Genomic DNA, 16,152 nt, shown 5'->3' on the forward strand with positions numbered 1-16,152 from the left:
CTATGACAAGCCAACAGCCAGTATCATCCTCAATGGTGAAAAGCTGAAAGCAATTCCATTAAGATCTGGAACAAGACAAGGATGTCCACTCTCACCACTGCTTTTCAATATAATACTGGAAGTCCTAGCCAGAGCAATAAGACAAGAGAAAGACATCCAAGGAATCCAAATAGGAAAAGAAGAAGTCAAACTATCACTATTTGCAGATGATATGATAATATACATAGAGAACCCCAAAAACTCCACAGAAAAACTAATTCAACTCATCAATCAGTTCAGTAAAGTGGCAGGATACAAAATCAACACACAAAAGTCAGTAGCTTTCCTATACACAAACAATAAATCTGAAGAAGAAGAAATCAAAAAAACCATCCCTTTTTTTATTGAAACAAAAAAAATCAAATATTTGGGAATAAATCTAACAAAAGAGGTAAAGGACCTATACAAAGAAAACTATAAAACACTGTTAAAAGAAATAGAAGAAGACACAAAGAAATGGAAAGACATCCCCTGCTCATGGATTGGAAGAATAAACATTATTAAAATGGCCATCCTTCCAAAAGCAATATACAGATTCAATGCTATTCCAATCAAAATTTCAATGTCATTCTTCAAAGAAATAGAACAATTATTGATGAAATTCATATGGAATCACAAAAAACCCCGAATAGCCAAAGCTCTCCTGAAAAAAAAAAAAAGAAGGGAATGGAGGCATCACACTCCCAGACTTCAAACTATACTACAAAGCCATAATCATCAAAACTGCATGGTATTGGAACAAGAACAGACATACAGACCAATGGAATCGAATAGAAAATCCAGAAATAAACCCACAGATTTATGGTCAACTAATCTTTGACAAAGGAGCAAAGACTATGCATTGGAGCAAAGAAAGTTTGTTCAATAAATGGTGCTGGGAAAACTGGGTAGCTACATGCAAAAGAATGAAGCTTGACCACTACCTCACACCATACACAAAAATCAACTCAAAATGGATTAAAGAACTAGACATAAGACCTGAAACCATAAAATATATAGAAGGAAATATAGGCGAAACACTACGGGATTTGCACATCAAAGACATCTTTACAGACACATCACCCAAAGCAGTGATAGTGAAGGCAAAGATAAACAGCTGGGACTACATCAAATTAAAGAGCTTCTGCACAGCAAAAGAGACAATAACAAAAACAAAGAGAAACCCCACCAACTGGGAGAACATTTTTGCATACAACACTAATGATAAAGGACTGATCACAAAAATCTGCAAAGAGCTGATGAGACTCAACAACAACAAAGAAAATAATCCAGTCAAAAAATGGGCAGAAGAGCTAAAAAGAAACTTCTCTGAAGAGGAAATGCAAATGGCCAACAGGCATATGAAAAAATGTTCATCATCACTTGTAATCAGGGAAATGCAAATCAAAACTACAATGAGATACCATCTTACACCAGTGAGAATGGCACATATTAAAAAAACTAGCAACAACAAATGTTGGCGAGGGTGTGGAGAAAAAGGAACTCTCCTGCACTGTTGGTGGGAGTGCAAACTGGTCCAACCACTATGGAGAGCTGTGTGGAGATTTCTTGACCTACTAAACATAGAGCTTCCATATAATCCAGCAATTCTACTCCTAGGTATTTACCCAAATGACACAGAAACAGTAATTCCAAAGGGCACCTGTACCCCTATGTTTATAGCAGCACTATTTACAATAGCTCAGCTTTGGAAACAACCCAAATGCCCCAAAATAGATGACTGGATAAGAAGATAATGTGGTACATATACACAATGGAATATTATTCAGCAATCAAAAAAGACAAACAAATGCAGTTTGCAGCAACAAGGGTGGAGCTAGAAGGGATCATGCTCAGCGAAGTAAGTCAGAAAGAAAAATACCGGATGGTCTCACTCATAGCAGGAATTTAGAAAACCTAAATAAGGGACCAGGAAAAAGACTAATCAATGCAAAGTAATAATCAACAACAAGCAACTATAAACCAATCAACAAGCAACTATAAACCAGAGACACACTACGGGGCGGGGGAGGGGGATTAGGGAGGAGTGAGGAGAGGAAGAACTAGAGTCAAAATAAGGGGGGGTGCAATTGTATGGGGAATATAACCAAAATGAAAATGCATACATTGTACAAAGATGAAAAATGATGTAAGAATTATATAAGATAAAATATTAAAAAAATTGATGTTTTAGTGATATTTTGTTTTCTGACTTAAACAATATGTATCAGGTCTCCCTGGTGGCGCAAGGGGTTAAGCACTGTGAAACTATCTGCAGTCACTGCAGCACAAGTTTGATCCCTGGCCTGCCAGCTACCCACATGGCACAGCAGACCTCTCCTGTCTTGCCCGCTGTTCTCCTCAGCAGTGTATTTCAGTCATTCTGCCTGTTCTGCTCCCCACTCTGTCTCTGGTGAATCCTCTCACCTCCCTAGGACCTCTGACCTGTACCCCAGTTCTTGTATGCATAAGTAAATCTTAAAAAAAAAAAAGAACAGCATGTATCTTGCCCTTTTTTTTTTTGAATGTTAGAAATTGCCACATGCTACCATCATTTTTTGAAAAGATTTATTTATTTATGCATGCAAGAGCTGGGGTTGGCCAGAGGTGTGTGTGGGGCGGGTGAGAGGATTCACCAGAGACAGAGTGGGGAACAGAACAGTCAGATTGACCGAAGTACACTGCTGAGGGGAGCAGCGGGCAAGTCAGGAGAGGTCTGCTGCGGGCAAGTCAGGAGAGGTGGGTTGCTTCCTGGCTGGCCGGGAATTGAACTCGTGCTGCAGTGGCTGCGGATTGCTTCATAGGTTGCGTCTTAACCCTTACTCCACGAGGGAGGCCCCTATGGTGTCCTTTTTAAAAAGACCTTCTTCAGTTACTTTCAGCAATGTTTTATAGTTTAGGGTGTATCTATTTTTCGTACCCTTTGTCAGAATTATCTCTACTCTTTCATATTTCTTTTTTTAAATTTTCTTTATTTTTTCATAGAAGAACTGGGGTGTAGGCCAGAGGTGTGGGGGGTGAGCGGATTCACCAGAGAATCTGAGTGGGGAGCAGAACAGGCGGATCTACTCTAATACACTGCTGAGGGGAGCAGCGGGCAAGATAGGAGAGGTCTGCTGCGCCATGTGGGTTAGCTCCCTGGCTGGAGACCGAACTCGTGCTGCAGTGGCTGGTGATAGCTGAATAGTGATGTCATTTTCAGAGTCAATGGGTTTGGAGTGCGGGGTCCTTGGGTTCATTCTGGGAAAGGTGTCACCAGAGCTCCCCTTTCAGCAGCACGTGGTATGTTTCCCAGGCGAGTTTTTCCTTGAGACAGAGACGTTAGTTATATTTGTAAGAGCAGGTTTATTAGGGAAAGGGACAGGAGAGTAAAAGACACTTGCATAGACACAAGTGGGCAGAAAGAGCTTCCCTGAAAGGGACAGGTTTGCTGAGAGAGGCCTGCATGGTTGTAGGCGAGCAGTCTTGAGGAGAGCAGTCTCTGCTGAGGGAGGTCAGTGAAGAGCTGGTACAGGTCAGGCAGGCAGGAAGCTGCTGCCCTGAGGAGGAAGAGAATTGGTGAAAGGAAGCACCTGCATAGTCACAGGTGGGCAGAAGGACTGCTGCCTCTTTCATATTTATTGATGCTATTTTATTTTATTTTTTGTATTTTATTTATTTTTTAAAGATTTATTTATTTATACAAGCACTGGATACAGTCAGAAGCATGGGAGGGTGAGAGAACTCACCAGAGCCAGAGTGGGGAACAGAACAGGCAGACTGACAAAGAAATATACTGCTGAGGGGAGCAGCAGGCGCAGCAGGAGAGGTCTGTCGCGCCATGTGGGACCCTCTCCGGTGGCCAGGGATCAGACTGGCACGGCAGAGGCTGTAGGGCAGCCTCGCAGCCCAGCGCTCAACTGCGGCGCCACAAGGGGAGGCCCTCTTGATGCTATTTTAAACAGATTTAAGTCATTTCAAGTTCTGATTTTGTGTTGATAATTGCAGAACTACAATTAGTTTGTTATACTGCAAGCATACTAAATTTGCTTACTAGTTCTAGTAGGGTTTTTGTAGATCTCATCACATTTTGTCCTTAGAGGAACATATTGTCCTCCTCAGGTAACCTCAACTTTATTGTCAGCTTTTTAGGGCTTGTTTTGGTTTGGTTTTGTCAGTTTCTCTGTTTCGTTCTCCATATTTCATATTTGAGTGTTTTTCTTTTTCCTTCTGGCTTATGTTGCTTAGCATAATCTTCTCCAGATCCATGCATGTTATTACAAATGGCAAGAATTCATCTTTTTCTTTATAACTAAGTAGTATTCCATTGTGTGTATATATGCTACATTTTCTTTTTTAAAAAAAATTATCTATATATATATTTTACATTGTTGTTCTTTTTTTTTTTTTTTACAATGTTTGCTTTCTTTTCTCAGTTGTAGTCCCCATAGAATTTCCACCATGAAGTCACCCGAGAGCCATCACCATAGTCCCTTGTGCTCTTCCCGCCCTCATTTTGATCCCTCTGCCTCCCCCTCCCCTGAAGAATGTCTCTGATTTATAGTTGTCTATTTATTTTTGTTTTGTTTTGTTGTGTTTTTTATTGTTACTATTTTTTCCCTAATCCCTTATTTGGTTCTCCTACATTCCTCCTGTAAGTGAAACCATCTGATATCTTTCTTTTTCCTTCTGACTTATTTCACTGAGCATGATCCCTTATAGCTCCATTCATGTAGCTGTGAATGGCATGAGTTTATCTTTTTTCACTACTGAATAGAATTCCATTGTATACACTACATTTTCTTCATCCACTCATCTGTCCTTGGGCACTGAGGTTGCTTCCATAATTTGCCTATTGTAAATAGTGCTATGGTGAATCTAGGAGTGGAATTGCAGGGTCATACGGTAGATCTGTTTTTAATATATTGAGAAACCACTATACTGTTTTTCATAGAGATTGGCACAGTCTACATTCCCACTAACAATTTATGAGAGTTCCTTTTTGTCCACATCCTTGCCACCACTTGTTGTTTCTGTTTTTTTTTTTTTTTTAAAGATTTATTTATTTATTTATACAAGAACCAGGGTACAGGCCAGATGCACGGGAGGGTGAGAGGATTCACCAGAGACAGAATGGGGAACAGAACAGGCAGACTGATGAAATACACTGCTGAGGGGAGCAGCGGGCGCGACAGGAGAGGTCTGCCGCACCATGTGGGACCCTCACCGGCTGGCTGGGAATCGAACTGGTGCTGCAGAGGCTGTGGATAGCTTCACATCATGGTGCTCAACCACCTGCGCCACCAGGGAAGGCCCTGTTTTTTTTTTTTTTTTTTTGATATGGGCCATTCTCACAGGTGAGATGGAATCTTATTGTATTTTTAATTTGTATTTCCATGGTGATGAGAATTTTCATGCCCCTACTGGCAAATTGTGTGTCTTCTTTGGATCAAAGCTATTGTAATCTAAACAGTATGTATTGGAATAAAAATAGACAGAAAGTCAAATGGAATAGAATTGAGAGCCCAGAAAGAAACCCATATTTATTTGGACAATTAATCTACAACAAAGGAGCCAAGAATCTACATTGGAGAAAGGAAAGTCTCTTCAACAGATGGTATTGGGAAAACTGGACAACCACTTGCAAAAAATGAAACTAGATCACTCTCTCACACCATACAAAGACTTGGATGTGAGACCTGAAACTATAAAGAAAACGTAGGAAAACATAGAAGAAAACATAGGAAAACACTCCATAACATTGGCTTCAAGGATGTCTTTGGGGACTTGACTCCAAAGGCAAGGGAAACAAACCCAAAAATAAACAAATGGGACTATATAAACTACAAAGATTCTACACATTCACCCGACTGAATGGGAGAAAATATTTGCTCATCATATATCTGACAAGAGGCTAATATCGAAGATCTACAAATAACTTGTACAACTCAACAAAAAGAAAACAATGAACCCAATCAAAATATGGATGGAAGAGCTAATTCCCTCTTTGCTTTCTTCTTTGATTAATGGGTTATTTAGAAATATGTTATCCCAAATATTTTGGGATTTTTTGCAGATATCTTACTGTTATCTAAATTTACTTCCATTTTGGTAATAGAACATGCTTTGTATGACTTAAATTATTTTAAATTTGTTGAGGTTTTTTTTTAAAAAGATTTATTTATGCATACAAGAGCTGGAGTACAGGCCAGAGATGTGGTGGGGGGAGAGGATTCATCAGAGACAGAGCAGGGAACAGAACAGGCAGATGGACTGAAATAACACTGCTGAGGGGAGCACCGGGCAAGACAGGAGAGGTCTGCCTCGCCATGTGGGTTTCTCTCTGGCTGGCTGGGGATTGAACTCGTGCTGCAGAGGCTGCAGATTGCTTCATAGTATGGTGCTTAACCTCTTGTGCCACCAGGGAGGCACTGTTGAGGTATATTTTATGGCTCAGAGTATGGTCTATCTTGGTAAATGTTTCATGTTCACTTGGAAAGAATGTATATTTTACTTTTGTGGATACAATAATTATTGACATGATTAGATTTAAATTTATCACCTCTACTTGTTTCCTATTTGTCTCATTTGTTGTTTGGTTTCCTTTTCCCTGTTTTTCTGCTTTTTTTTGGATTGCATATTTTTTCGTGTTATTTCCTTTGTTGAACTGTTAGCTTTAACTCTTTATTATCTTAGTGGTTACTTTAGAGTTTATCATATTGTCTTTAACCCATCATACTCTTCATTCAAGTTGAATCACTTCACATATAGCTTAAGAACCTGATGGAGTATCCCTTCTTTTCTCTCCTCCTGGCTTTTATGGTGTTGTCTTACATTTTACTGATAAATTTGTTATAAATCCCACTCTATATTGCTGTTATTTTTTTGAAAACACTAACTTTTCTTTTTAAAAATCTTTTTATATGAAAGTAATTATAGATTCATAGAAAGTTGTGGTAACTGTTTAGGGAGGCCCCCTGTATACCACCTGTATCACCACCTCCAATGCTGATATCTGTATAAACTTAGTACCATATCAAAATATGAAAAGTGGAATTGGTACAATCCATAATCCATCAATTTTACATGTACTCATTTGTATATATATGTATGTATATATGTATCTATGTAATTTTATGGTATGTGTGATATATTCACCAACACATGATTTCCCAGTTGACCCCTCTTCCCCAACCTACAATTCCTAGTACCCACTAATCTGTTCTCTATTTTCAGAATAGAATTGTTTCAAGATTATTATATAACTGGAATCATTTATATAGTATCATGAGTAAGTTGACTTTTGAGACTGGCTTTCCCTGGAGGCTATCCAGTGTTTCACTGAAGCAATAGTTAATTTCTTTCTATTGCGGAGTAGTATGCCATGGTATTGGAGGACATTTGGGTTGTTTCTAATTTTTGGTTACTACAAATAAAATTGCTGTGAATGTTCATGTAAAGATTTTTGAGTACATGTAGGTTTTCATTTGGCCAAGAACATTGTTGCTGGGTTGCATGACAAATGTTTTGTTTCATAGGAAAATGACAAACTATTTCCCAGGATAGCATATTATTTTGTACTACTAACAGCAATGGACCAGCATCCATTTTTCCCCCACATTCTTTTTTAAAAAGATTTTATTTGTTTTTGCATAGAAGATCTGGACGGTGAGTGGGTGAGAGGATTCACCAGAGACAAAATGGGGAGCAGAACAGGCAGATCCACTGAAATACACTGCTGAGGGAAGCAGTGTGTGAGACAGGAGACGTCTGCTGCACCAGGTGGGTTAGCTCCCTGATTGGGATCAAACTCTGGCCATGGGGTGGTAACCCTTAGGCCACCAGGAAGGCCCTTTTTTCACATTCTTGCCAGCATTTGGTGTTCTCACTGTTTTTTCTTCAGCTGCTCTGATACATAGTACTACCTCATTGTATCTTTAATGGATGTTATTTGCTTATTTGCCATGTGTATATTCTATTTTGAGAAATGTCTCTAGCCTACTTTCTAATTATATTACGTGATTTTCTGCTGTTAACTTTTGGGAGTTCTTTATATAGTTTTTGTTGGATATGTGGTTTGTGAATATTTTCTTTCGGTCTTTAATTTGTGTTTTCATTTTCTTAAAGGGTTCTTTCACAGAGCAAACATTTTTAATTATTAAGAGGTCCAGTTCATTAAGTATTCCTTTTATGGATGATCATTTTGATGGGAAATCTAAGTATTCTTTACCTAGTCCTAGGTCTTGAAGATTTGTTGCTGTGTTGTTTGCCGAAAGTTACATAGTTTTATATTTTACATTTAAATTAATGATCCATTTTGAATTAAACTTTGTAAAACGTGTGAGGCTTAGGTTGAAGTTCTTTTTTTTGGTCTCTGGTGTCTATTTGATTTTTTCTTCATCCTGTTTTGAGCACTCTGAATATGATGTACCTCAATGTAGTTTTCTTTATGCTTCATGTATTGGGATTCATAATCTTGTATCTATAGCTTTCCTTAAACTTGGAAAAATTTCAACCAATATTTCTTCAATTTTTTTTTTCTATACCCATGTTTCCTACTCTTTGGGGATTCCAATTACATGTATATATATTAGGCTGCTTGAATTTGTCCTATAGCTCACTAATGATTTCTTAGTTTTTTTTTCCCTATTTTTTTTTAAAGATTTATTTATTTATGCAATACAAGAACTGGGGTACAGGCCAGAGGTGTGGGGGGTGAGAGGATTCACCAGAGACAGAGTGGGGAACAGAACAGGCAGATCTACTGAAATACACTGCTGAGGGGAGCAGTGGGCGAGTCAGGAGAGGTCTGCTGTTCCATGTGGGTAGCTCCCTGGCCGGGGATTGAATTTGTGCTTCAGTGGCTGTGGACAGCTTCATAGGTTATGTCTTAACCCAGGAAGGCGCCTTTTTTTCCTGTTTTGTTAAGAAGAATTTCTATTGCTGTGTCTGCAAGTTCACTAATCTTTTCTCCTGCAATATCTGCTTTGCCATTATGTCCATCCAGTCTATTTTTTTAATCTCAAATATTGTGGAGTTTTCATCTTTACTTTTTTTCCAGGAAATGCTTAGATGCTGATTGATGATTATTTTACTTTAATTTTTTTCAGCCTTTCAAAGGCATAATTGTCAAATAAAATGTAAATTTTTGAAAGTATGCATTGTGGAAACTTGATGCATGTATATTTTGTAAAGTTGTTCCTTCCATCTAGTTAATTAACATATGCATCACCTCACATGTTTTTTTTTATTGTTTTTGTGAGAACACTGAAATTCTGTTCTCTTAACAGAGAATGCAATACATTGTTAACAAGTTTAGTCACCAGTTACATGTTAGATCCTCAGATTTTAGTCATCTTAAAACTGAAAGTTTGTACCCTTTTACCAATCTTTCCCTACTTCTCCCATCCCACCTCCCCCCCCCAAATTTTTGAACTTTATTCTGTAATGCAGTTAAATTCATTAGAAACAATTCTCTGTCACGTACATATCCTTTCTTCATGAGCTTCTTATGCACTCAGAGCTCCCCCTTGTATTTTCCAAGATGCAGGCTTTTCTTGGTCATGTAGAATTCTTCACTTACTGTAAGAATACTCTCAGATTTTAACAGAAGGTTCTTTTTCTTTCTTCCTTGAGTTTTGCCTGTTGAAATCCTCTAACTCCAACCAAAAGGGGAAAGAAGCTTTTTCATAAATTATTTATGTGATTAGAATTTCTTCTTTGGCTTCAGACATCACTCTTTCATCTTCAGCAGGATGCTCTTTTTCTTTCTTGTTTGCATCCCTCCCTTGTTAAAAAATAAAAAAACCAACAAAAATCAAACTTTTATTATGGAAACTTTTAAGCATGTAAAAATATAGAGAAGCTAGACAATGAACCACCATGTACCCATCAGCAACCAACAATTATCAGCTGGTGAAGCTGCATTTTTCTAAGTGGAGTGTGTATGTAGGACTCTTTTCTTTTGAGATGGTTTATTATTTGTGTTAAGATGCATTCAGTATGAAAACTAAGTGTCTCCAATGATTTCCAGGGAATACCACAAACTTCTCATATACTCCTTGGCTTTGTGTTTTATGCAGAGTCCTTAGCATAACCTGTATCTGTTACTTTGTGCTTTGTTTCTAGTCTGGTTGATTTAAGCAATCTCGTCTTTGATCTATGTTTACATTTCTTAAATGCAGTACATTAGCTCTCTCTTTTTTCCTTGAATATCAATCTATCTGTCTGTCTATCACTCAATCAATTAGCCACTCATCTCTCTATCCTTCATGATTTTTATATATCAACTATGCTTGATTAATAAAAGTAAATAGCATAATGTAGTAGAGGCATCTCATAGAATCATGGCACTCCCACTTACTAGTTGTTATCACTATTTCAAAGTTTCTAAACCTAGCTGAAATTTAGTATCATCATCTATAAATTGAATAACGCCCACCTTGAGAATGATTGTTAGCACTAGAAAATGTGAGTGCCTGATGCATAGAAGTGACTCAGTGACAGCTATTATGATTATGACAGATACAGCACAGTTGTGAAATGGATGCCAAAGAGCATTATACTCAACTGACTGACTAAATAGGCACCAGTGAGACCAAAATACTAACATCACTGAAACAGCCAGTGTCAGATCCACAACTAAACTCATAAATGCCACTTCCTGGACTCAGAGACTCCTGCAAACACACCAAAATCTAATTTCTGCTTATATCTTTATGTGTGAATTCTATTTTACAACAGTAACAGGATATTCCCAGCAGCTCATTTCAAGGGAAATTACTAAATTTATGGTTCCAGGCATCTAGTTTGGCCTTGTGCCCAAAACCATGTCAATACATCAACAGTAATACTTTAAATGAGCATATCAAATCAATACATCTCTGCTGGGGTGTTTTGCTGTATTTATTTGTGGGCAGGCTGAGTCTCAGAATCATAGACTGTTGGTGGAGAGTTTGTAAGTGTACTGGGGGAAGTGCTTCAAGGGTTCACACAGAGAAAGAAATGTTATGAGTCTCATTTTGTCTCTTACTCTGTATTTCTCTCTGTGTCTCTGTCTCTGTCTCTGTCTCTCTCTCTCACACACATACATACATACATACATACACACACACACACACATAACGTTATGTACATCTCTGTGTATTCTTCCCTAAGTAGAGAAATGGTTTCTCTCAACTTTCCCCCTGCAAAATTTTACTGAATTATCCGAATATGTCATGGTTAGTCATCTATAGGTGTCTGGAGGATATAAGTTCTGCCTAATAGGTAAAGGCAGCTTCAAGCAAAATTAGTAAAAATTGTATAGAAGGGATTTCCCTTTTCATCCTATGTGAGTAGGACAGAAAGGGGAGGACTGTTGAAGGGACCCTTGAAAGATATTCCTGTAATCACCATCAGCTAATATGAGATTCCTTCTAATTCTGCAGTTACAATATTACATACTCCTTTCAGCAAGGATCACTACAAGCAAGTTAAATAAAATCATAATGAATTGCCTAGGAAAGACTGAAAAATAGGTCTTTGGAAACATTTTCCTTCCTCAAGAAGAAAAATGGGGCTTCTCCCTCTTTTTCGAAATCATATTCCTTCATTTAGTTACAGTGGCTATAGCTAAAGCTGAATGCTGATTGTAAAAATAGGTATTAATTGAGAATCTACTAAGTGACCTAACTTTGTAGATGCTCTGGGGACAACAAAGGAAGTATAACTCAAAATTCCTTGCATTCATTGAGTTTGCAGTCTAAATGGGGACATAGCAATTTTGAGACATATTTGGCCTGATTCCTCAATATATTTTGTTTGTTTGATTTACTTTATTACTCTTTTCCTTTTGTGACTCCCAATTGTACAGATGTTAAATCTTTTTGATAATGCCCCATAGATTAATGAAACTATTAGATTTTTTTTCAATCTTTTTTCTTCTGCTCTTTAGATTAGGTGATTATTAATTTATCTTCAAATTCATTAACTCTTCTATCATCTTTATTCTACTATTAAACACATTTTAAACATTTTATTTATTTTTATATTAATTTTTAAAAAATTTTCACATCATTGTTCATTTTTAAACAATATTTGCTTCCCCCCACCCCCTCAGGTGTAGTCCCCATAGAGTTTCCTTCACCAATACACCTGTGCACCATCACCACAGCCCTCTGTGCTCCTCCCTCCCTCCCCCTGATCCCTCTCCCTCCTCCTCTCCTGCAATATGTCTCTGATTTATAATTGTCCGTTTTTGCTTTGTTGTGTTTTGTACTGTTATTTTTTTTTTTACACTGATGTCTTATTTGGTTCCTCTATATTCCTGCTATAAGTGAAACCATCCGATATTTTTCTTTTTCCTTCTGGCTTCTTTCACTAAGCATAATTCCTTCTAGTTCTGTCCATGTCGCTGCAAATGGCATGAGTTTATCTTTTTTGATTGCTGAATAATATTCCATTGTGTATATATGCCACATCTTCCTGATCCAGTCATCTATTTTTGGGCATTTGGGTTGTTTCCAGGTTTTACCTATTGTAAATTCTGCTGCAATAAACATAGGTGTACAGGTGCTCTTTTGAATCACTGTTTTTGTGTCCTTTGGGTAGATCCCTAGGAGTGGGATTGCCAGATCGTATGGTAGCTCCATATTTAGTAGACTGAAGGAACCTCCAGACAGCTTTCCACAGTGCCTGGACCAGTTTGCACTCCCACCAGCAGTGTAGGAGAGTTCTTTTTTTCACCGCATCCTCGCCAACATTTGTTGTTGCTTGTTTTTTTGATATGTGCCATTCTTACTGGTATAAGGTGGTATCTCAGTGTGGTTTTAATTTGCATTTCTCTGACTATAAGGGATGTTGAACATTTTTTCATATGCCTGTTGGCCATTTGCATTTTCTCTTGGAGAAATGTCTTTTAAGTTCTGCCCATTTCCTGACTGGATTGTTTATTTTGTTTTTGTTGAGTTGTATGAGTTCTTTGTATGTCTTTGTGATCAGTCCCTTATCAGTTGACTGGAGTGCAAAGATTTTTTCCCAGTCAGTGGGGTGTCTTGCTGTTTTTTTTTTTTTTAATAGAGGCATGCTTTATTTATTTGTTTGCTGGTTTGTTTGTTTGTTTTGTTTATACATGCACTGGGTACAGTCAGAAGTGCGGGAGGGAGGGTGAGAGAATTCACCAGAGCCAGAGCGGGGAGCAGAGCAGGCAGAAGGACTGAAGTACACTGCTGAGGGGAGCAGCGGGCGGCAGGAGAGGTCTGCACGCCATGTGGGACCCTCCTTTGGTGGCCGGGGAGCAGCCGGGGATCGAACCGGTGCCGCAGAGGCCGCGCGCAGTTTCGCAACCCAGCGCTCAACCGCTGCGCCACCGGGGAGGCCCTGTCTTGCTGTTTTGGTTAATGTCTCTTTTGCTGTGCAGAAGCTTTTCAGTTTGATGTAATTCCGGGTGTTTATGTTTTCCTTGACTTTCTTTGGGTGATGAGTCTTTTTTTTTTTTTTTTTCTCCAAATTCCTGGTTTAATAAGGACTTGTTTATTTTGAGAAAAAAAAGGTCCCAAACATCAGGCTGTTCACAAAAATAACCCACAGTATCAACTTTAGAAAACAAATTTTAAGACTATTACACTATTTTTCTAGAGGATGCATTTGACATGCCAACTCACATTCACAAAAATACATTGTTACATCTGTGTTGACCATCCCCACATAACACTCTTATGTGGGGTATAACACACATACCTCTAACTCAAAGCTGCTCTCAGGTGCTACTCAACTAATGAGATTGCCTTTGCAGTTAGGGAAGCAACTACCGAACTCATGTTATGAATGAAAAGAACTGTACTCCCTGCATAACAAGAGATTATTTTGGAGACAGTTGATAAAAACCATACATCCTTTTTATTGTTAAGTCATAAAGAGGTATCAAAATTAAAAGCAAAAAATTACAGGGTGAGACTTAACATAACTACTAGGAGCGTCAAAGGAAGTGAAAATGGGACTAGGCGCAGGGCAATATGAATTAATGAACATGGGAAGGACAAGGATGGGTAGAACAGTGAGCATGTGCTGAAGATACTAGGGGAGAGGATCTGGTGAAAATTTTGATTTTAGACAAGCGCCTAGGTAAAGAAATAATGGGACAAGATTTCTAAACCCCACTATGTGCTTAAGAGTCATCCTCGCCATTGGCGCTGTCTCTGTCATCCTCTCCTTCCTCAGCCTCTTTTTCATCATCCTTGATCAACTCCAGCTGGTCATCCCCCCGATCTTCATTATCATCATCATCCAGTAGGTCCCCCTCCTCAGCAGAGTCATCTGCACCCCCCTCAGACTCCATCTTCACATTAGTCTCATCTTTCTTCAGGGAGCTGCTGCTCTGCTCCTCTTCTGACTTATCATTCTTCATCTCTACTCCTTGTTTGCTCTGTTCCTTTTCAATTTTTTCCAGGCTTTCAAGTAGAGAATCCACTTTTTGTTTTATCTGGGTCAACTCCTTCTTAATGGTCTGAAGGTCATCTCCTTTCAACTTTCCAGATTTGGAAGAAGAGCCTCGCTGTCCACTCTTAGAATTGAAGCCCCTTTTGCCCCTTCGTGATGTGTTTCCTGATACACGCTGGCGTTTCGAGGGCACTACAGCCCGAGCAATAGGAGGAGGTGGAGGAACACGAGCGGGGTAACTGTACATCCTGTCATAATAATCCCGTTGGAAGTCATAGTCCAAGTCAAAAGAGGAGCCGTACATCTCCGCTGCAGATCGTTTCACACCTGCTTTTCCTCGGTTCACTTTTGGCTCTGCAGCCAGATTAATATCTAAAACCTGGCCAGCAATCATTCTGCCATCTTCTCCTGCCACAGCAGCGCGGGCATTTCTTTCATTAACATATTGAACGAAGGCAAAGCCCTTATGAACAGAGCAACCCACAATTTTGCCATATTTAGAGAAGATTGCCTCCACATCAGACTTCTTCACCACAAGAGTATTGAGATTCCCAATGAATACACGGGAGTTCATGGAGCGAGGATCTGTCTTGTTTGTAACATTGCTGGCCATTGTCTTTGATGGTAAGGTTCCTCACAAAGCTGAAAAACTCTTACCATCTGGGTGATGAGTCTTTAAAGATGTTATTGTGATGTATATCTTGTAGTGTTTTACCTATATTTTCTTCTATATATTTTATGGTTTCAGGTCTTATGTCCAGTTATTTTATCCATTTTGAGTTGATTTTTGTGCATGGTGAAAGGTAGTGATCTAGTTTCATTTTTTTGCAAGTGGTGGTCCAGTTTTTCCAGAACCATTTGTTGAACAAACTGTCCATGTTCCATTGCATATTCTTTGCTCCTTTGCCAAAGATCAGTTGTCCAGATAAGTGTGGTTTTATTTCTGGGCTCTCTATTCGGTTCTATTGGTCTGTGTGTCTGTTTTTATTCCAATACCAAACTGTTTTAAGTATTATAGCTTTGTAGTAAAGTTTGAGGTTTGGAAGTGTGATACCTCCTTTCTCCTGTGTTTTCATCAGTAAGGCTTTGGTTATTCATGTTTTTTTTTTTTTTTTGTGGTTCCATATGAATTTCATCAGTATTTGTTCTATTTCTTTGAAGAATGCCATTGAGATTTTTATTGGAATAGCATTGAATCTGTATATTGCTTTTGGTAGGATGGACATTTTAATAATGTTAATTCTTCCAATCCATGAGCAGGGGATGTCTTTCCATTTCTTTGTGTCTTCTTCTATTTCTTTTTTTTTTTTTTTTTCCTGGCCTCATCTGGCCTTTTTTTTTTTTTTTTTTTAATAGAGGCATGTTTCATTTACCTATTTGTTTGTTTGTTTGTATGTTTATACATGCACTGGGTACAGTCAGAAGCGCGGGAGGGTGAGAGAATTCACCAGAGCCAGAGCAGGGAGCAGAGCAGGCAGAAGGACCGAAGTACACTGCTGAGGGGAGCAGCGGGCGGCAGGAGAGGCCTGCGCGCCATGTGGGACCCTCCTCCGGTGGCCGGGGAGCAGCCGGGGATCGAACCAGCACCGCAGAGGCCGCGGGCAGCTTCGCAACCCAGCGCTCAACCGCTGCGCCACTGGGGAGGCCCTTCTTCTATTTCTTTTAACAGTGTTTTATAGTTTTCTTTGTATAGGTTTTTCACCTCTTTTGTTAGGTTTATTCCCAAGTATTTGATTT

General features: G+C 38.8%; 1 protein-coding gene across 1 annotated transcript; it reads right to left on the reverse strand.

Moving 5' to 3' along the window:
- Nucleotides 1-14,143: 14,143 nt before the first annotated feature.
- On the reverse strand, nucleotides 14,144-15,043 carry LOC311183983 (heterogeneous nuclear ribonucleoprotein C; the record flags this gene model as incomplete). The annotated part of the gene is made up of 1 exon (XM_084253716.1): nucleotides 14,144-15,043. The coding sequence occupies exon 1, from the start codon at nucleotides 15,026-15,028 to the stop codon at nucleotides 14,144-14,146; it is 885 nt and encodes a 294-aa protein (XP_084109842.1). The 5' UTR covers nucleotides 15,029-15,043.
- Between the last annotated feature and the right edge of the window lie 1,109 nt (nucleotides 15,044-16,152).

This window comes from Talpa europaea, assembly GCF_964194135.1.
Source record: "Talpa europaea genome assembly, chromosome: 14".
Classification (NCBI taxonomy): domain Eukaryota; kingdom Metazoa; phylum Chordata; class Mammalia; order Eulipotyphla; family Talpidae; genus Talpa; species Talpa europaea.